Here is a 6,000-nt window from a genome sequence, read left to right as displayed (position 1 = left end):
TTTAGAGCCAGAAGGGAACTTACAGATGACCTCGTCTAACTCTCATTTTATAGATCTGATACTAGGAGCCCAGAGAGGGGATAGGACTAGCCTGAGAGGACCGAGCTAATGAGGAGCAAAACCAGCAATGGCTCTAAGTGAGGTCCCTGCCCTTGCCACATGTTTGAGTCCCACCTTGCTAACCAGAAGGACTTATGTCCTCTGGGTATCTCTCCCTGCCCAGCACAGTGCAGAGCACAGAACTGGGCATACAAAGAGGTTCTGGAAAATCTTAATGAGGAATTAGCAGCCTGATATTAAGGGCAGCATCAAAGCTACAGCTAGGTCAGAGCTAAGCCCGAATTTATTGTTAAACAAGGAAACTGCATTGTCAGGAGGATAGCCATTAAAAATGATAACTGGAGGGCTTGGAGAGAGATGGAGACCAGGCCTCATTCCCTTTTCATTGCACTCATCCAGGATAGAGATGCAGCTGCTCCCCAAGGCCTAAAGCAGCAGGTGACCTTCAGCCTTTGTAAAGCTATGCATCGATGGCCCACGGCCTCCTTTCCCAGCCAGCTTATATACTCACGCTCCTGAACTATGCTCTTTAGTACATTCAGCTGGTGAATGGTTGCTTCTGAGGATTGTTAACAATAATAACCGATAATTTGCTGTTCAGTCGGATTTAACTCTTCATGACTCCATTTGGGATTTTCTTGGTAAAGATACTGGAATGGTTTGCCATTCCTTCTCCAGCTCATTTTATAGATGAGGAAACTGAGGCAAAACAGGGTGAAGTGACTTGCCCAGGGTCACCCTGCTAGTAAGTGTCTGAGGTCAGATTTGACTGCCAGGCCTGGCATTCTATCCACTACACCACCTAGTTGCCCTTGACAATTTATATACTGACTTAAAGGTTTTGAAAGTGTTTTACAGACATTATTTCTAAGTAACTAGTTGATGCAATGGATGAATTATTGGGCCAGGATTAAATCCAGCCTCAGACATTTATTAGCTGGGTGACCCTGGGCAAGTCAGTTGACCTCTGGCTGCCTCAGTTTCCCCAACTGTAAAATGTAGATAATAATAATATAATAATAATGACTCACAAGGTCATTGTGAGGATCAAATGAGATATTAGTAAAGCACTTCTCAGACCTTAAGGCAATATATAAATGTTGGCTATGAAGTGTCAGAGATGGGATTTGAACCTAGGTCCTCCTGGCTCCAAATTCAGCACACTATGCACTGTCTAGAAAAGGTTTTGGAAAATTCCACACCCACCCCAGGCAGGAGCAGACAAAGCTTAAGGGTCAGAACCCCAGCACTAGAGCCCAAACTTGGGTCCCAAATGCCTTAGCCTAAAATCCTATGTCTTACTCTGCCTCCTTCCTGCTATCCCCAGAGGAGCCCAGAATGAAAAAAGGAATTCTCTTTGGGCTGAGATCGAGAAAGGCAGATGGTCTAACCCAAAGTCCCTCATGATCAAAAGTGGGCAAGAAACCATTTGGCTCCTGGAGCCAGGATGGGAGGGTGGGTGCAGTGGAACCTCTAGGGATACAAAGAGAGGCAAAAAAAAAAAAAAAAAAAGACCAAACAGTCCCTGCTCCCAAGGAACCAGCTGCTCCTGGTCTAACGGAGGAGACAACATGCAAACAGACATATACAAACAAGACAGAGACAGGATAAGTTGGGGATAGTTTCAGAGTGAAGACACTAAAATTAAGGAGGACTGGGAAAGGATTATTGGTGCAGAAAACGGGACGCTAGATGAGACTTGAAGAAAGTCAGGGAAGGCAGGAAGCAGAAATGAGGAGGGAGAGAGTTCCAGGCCTGAGGGACAGCCAGAGAAAATGTCCACACTCCACAGATGGAGTGTTGAGTTCAAGGAACAACCACAGAGGCCAGTGTCATTGGACGGCAGAGTCCCCAGAGGGGAGTAAGGTGTAAGAAGACTGGAGAGGGGGGACGGGGGTGGGGGGCAGCTAGGTGGCACAGTGGATAGAGCTCCGGCCTTGGACTCAGGAAGACGTGAGTTCAAATCCAGTCTCAGACACTTGACACTTACTAGCTGTGTGACCCGGAGCAAGTCACTTAATCCTGAGTGCCTCACCAAAAGAGAGAGAGAGGTGGGTGGTGAGATCTGTGGTTGAGGAAGATCACTTGGACAGCTGAGTTTATGTCACTCCCACTTTTCCCTCTTTGATTTGTCAGCCTCACCAGCTGTTAAGCCAGGTTGAGACCTGAATCTCTGTCAGTGGAGGGTTTGTTCACTGCTGAGGGCAACCTAGGCCCTGACCCTGGTTACAAAACAAATGTCGATCCTGCCAACTGTCTCTCAAAATGCCAGTGATCTCACCAGGAAGGGGTTTCAACCAGGAAGTGCGAATGGTTCAACGCAGCTCCTGCGGGAGTTCAGACCCCACACCCTATGGACAAAGAGTTCCGGGGTCTTCTTATATATAGCCTGTGACTGGGTCAATGCCCTCTGGTCAGCTAGGATAAGAGAATCAGACTTTTCCGTCTAGGAAGGACCTTGGAGATCAAGTCCCCCAATGCTTTCATTGTACAGATGGGGAAACTGAAACTTTCTTTCTTCTGGGTTTCTTGCTTTCTGTCAATCAAAACAGGTTAACACGGAGAAAACCCAAAGTCCAGAAAGTCAGCAAGGTATGAGGTGTGGAGATGGGGGAAGAAACAGCTGATCCTGGGACATTGTCTTTACCCAGACAGCCTCTGAGAAACAGCCAGGCTGTGCCAGGGATGAGAGAGCCAGGGGGCTCAGCCCAGCAGGAGATGTTTTATGAATGAATAGTAGACTTTCTGAAATCGGTCTGGTCTGGTGATGGGGTGAGCAGGATGAAGGGAAAAAGAGGAGAGCGCCATGCTTTTTACATTTTCCAGTTTCAGCCTTCTCTGCCTCACCAGCCAGCCTGAGAACCTCCCTCCCCTCTTCCCCCAGCAGCCCCTTCTGGGGAAAGCAGCCATTCATGGGCCCCTACTCCCGCCTGGCCTGCTGTGCTGATGGCCTTGAGGCTGGTATAAATAGAAGTCTGAATGCCTTGGTTACAATGGATGGCTCACCCTCATTCTCCTCCTTCCTCTCCCAGGCCCCCCTCCCTACAGCTTCTCAGCCTCCCTCCCCCCCCAACTCTGCTGAGATTCTGTGGACAGAACTGGGGGATGGTGTCTAGGCTAGGGAACCACAGGCTGACGCCCAGATTTAGCCCGGGAAGGAGGGCAGATAGTCAGCATCCTATGGGCCCCAGGTCCAGAATCCCAGAATGTCAGAATGGGAGGGACACTGAGAACACTGCATATCAGAGGGGGAAGTGGCCACTTCAGAGATCCTCTAGTTCACGTCCTGACTTCGCAGAGGAAGAAAATGAGACCCAGAGGAGGGGCTGGCTCAAGGTCACACAAATGGCAGAGCTGAAGTCTTGAACCCAGGCCTCCTGACTCCGAGGCCAGTGTTATTGCCAGCATCCTCCCAGGGCTCCCTTCTTCTCTTCCTGTTGCCCACATCCCTCTTGCTGGGGGAGAAGGCAACTCCTGACCTGCTTCATTCTAAGAAGCGGCCCAGTGGATGGGAGGATGCAGAGGAGTGGAGTCACTGGGGAGGCAAAGAAAGGCAAAAAAGCCAAGCAAGCAAACAAAAACCAAATAAAAACCAGGCTCCGCTCCCAAGGAACTCATAATTTAATGACGGAGACAACATGCGGACATTATACATACATATACATATATATATGTGTGTGTGTGTATTATATATACATATATACATATATATACATATATATGTGTATATATATACACATATATATACATATATATGTGTATATATATACATATATATATATATATGGCCAAGGGAGGGCACTGCTTAACTTCAAATGAATGAAACTATAATGGTGGAAATTCAGGCAGCAGTGGGAGGAGTTACTTGGGGCCAGGAAGGACCCTCAAACACCCTCTAAGGCTAGCCCTTCCCCAGGCTGGCTGGACGTATAAAAAGGTCTCAAAAGAAATGAGGCGGTGATTACAACCAAGGGACCGCCTTCTCCTTGCCGCTCATGCCCCCTCCTCCCATCAGAGACAGAAAGGGAGATATGGGGCCTGTGCTTTGCCTCTGTAGGTACGGGAGCTGGTGAATGACAGCTCTGTGCCTCGGTTTTCACATCATTTGAAAAGGGTCACATCCCTGTTCTTTCCTCAGAGGGAAGGAGGGGATGGATGGCCTTCCCTGTCCCTTAACAACCAGGATTATAAGCAAGGAACTAGGCCAGGGCTCCTGAACAGGGACAACAGCCACGAAGGTCCTTGAAATGTTTTGTGTGCATTTCTCCCTGAGCACCAAGAGCAAGGGAGCCCTGAGTGGGAGAGCCAACCCTGGGCCAGGCCAGGGCCTCTTTCTGTAGGCCCTGCTCTCTCTTCACCCAGTTTCCCTGAGCTGCTCACTCTGCATTCCCAGGCTGGGTTCCCAGATCCAGGCTGTCCCCTCCCTCTGGGGAGGTCTTCGTCCTGACTCAGATGTCGTCCTTACCAACAGCTGTTGTCATGACGAGCTCTCCGGTGTGTGGAAAGTGAGGGGAGGTGCCGAGCGCGGCCGGGCCCCCCCCCTTTGCTTGTCGGCCTCCTTTGGCTCAGCGTTCTTCCCTGAGTCCTCAGGTTCCTCCTTTTCCTCCTCACTCTGGTCCAGCTCATCTTCAGAGCTGGGGCAGGGGGGCAGGATAGGGCCAAACTCCAGGTTCACATAGCCACTGTGTAAGTTGACATAATGTTCCCCGCGTAGGGAGGCCGAGACACACTCCACCTCCCTCACCAGCACCCCAAAGGTTGGCCGCTCTGAGGGGACAGGATCCCAGCACTGGAGCATCACTTTATACCTGGCAGGGACAGATATCCTCAGAGGACGAAGGAGATTGGCCCATACAATTGCCCTCCACCCCAATCAAAGTCCCCTCCCCCATCTTGACAATTGCACCTTCTCCCTGAGCCCAGGCCCCAACCCAAGTAAGACTTACTAAACACCAAAGCTTGGTGGGGTTCTTATGGATCAACCAGTCCCACCCCCTTTCATTTTACAAAGGGGAAAACTGAGGCTACAAGATAGGGAAACAATCACTCAAGGTCATATTAATTTAGGGCAGAGCCAGGTTAAATTCCAAGTGTCTCATCTCCCAGGCTAACAGGGAAGACAGATCTTCCCACTCTATGACATGAGGCCTCATTTTGAATCCTGATTCTATCAATCAGGCTATATGACCTTGAGCAACGATCCTTCTGGGCCTCATCTCCTCCTCTATAAAACGAGGTGACTAGGTGGTCCCTAAAGGCCCTTCTGGTTCTGATCTATAAATCTCTGACTCTAAAGAAGAGCATTAGAATCATCTGGGGGCATTGAATTTAGAGCTGAAAGGGACTTTTTCTAGTCCAACCCTCTCATTTTACAAAGGAGGAAACTGAAACCTAGAGAGACCTGGGTATTCTGACTCCCAGCACAGTAGCATCAGCCCCATCCCCTCTTCCCTCAAGTGAACTGTGCCCCAGATCCCTAGTGCCCTCCTGGTACTCACAGGGCATCAGGGCAGTACTCGGGCTGGGGTAGGCGTCGGCCCTGTGCCAGGAAATGGGTAATGTCAAAGGGGTCGATGCTGGGATATGGGGATGCCCCTCGAGTCAGCAGCTCCCAAAGTAGGACCCCAAAGGACCACTGGGGATGAAGAGGACAGAGTATTAGGAGAGTCAATGGATAGCCACTTCAACTGTTCTCTGACTCTGTAGGCTGAAAAGGGTCCTCCAAACTCCCCACAGGATCCCCTGGCTATAGATGAGATATTCCCCAGGCTTATGACAGGCCTTATAACCTTTAAATGGCCCTCTATATTTCTTCCTCTCTTCCCCCCGGATCCTCAAATCCCATCCCCCAAAACTATCCTACTGAAGCGTTTGCTTTTGCTCCTCCACCAAGACCCCTTACAGTGAAACAGTCCCTATTGACAGAGAGGGGAAACCAAG

At 49.7% G+C, this 6,000-nt stretch overlaps 1 protein-coding gene across 4 annotated transcripts in view; it reads right to left on the bottom strand.

Moving 5' to 3' along the window:
• Nucleotides 1-3,810: 3,810 nt before the first annotated feature.
• Nucleotides 3,811-6,000, bottom strand: part of MST1R (macrophage stimulating 1 receptor) — a 32,706-nt gene continuing 30,516 nt past the window's right edge. For all 4 annotated transcript variants that reach the window (XM_027837082.1, XM_027837085.1, XM_027837084.1 and 1 more), the window contains 2 exons: nucleotides 5,559-5,695; nucleotides 3,811-4,868 (listed from right to left, as the gene is read on the bottom strand). In XM_027837082.1, coding sequence (XP_027692883.1) covers nucleotides 4,538-4,868; nucleotides 5,559-5,695 — 468 coding nt within the window. In that variant the 3' untranslated portion in view covers nucleotides 3,811-4,537. The remainder of the gene's footprint in view (nucleotides 4,869-5,558; nucleotides 5,696-6,000) is intronic.

The sequence above is a fragment of the Vombatus ursinus genome, unplaced genomic scaffold, assembly GCF_900497805.2.
Source record: "Vombatus ursinus unplaced genomic scaffold, bare-nosed wombat genome assembly UNPS02014820.1, whole genome shotgun sequence".
NCBI lineage: Eukaryota > Metazoa > Chordata > Mammalia > Diprotodontia > Vombatidae > Vombatus > Vombatus ursinus.
Note: the sequence above shows the minus strand (reverse complement) of the source record. Positions and strands in the feature narration are given on the sequence as shown.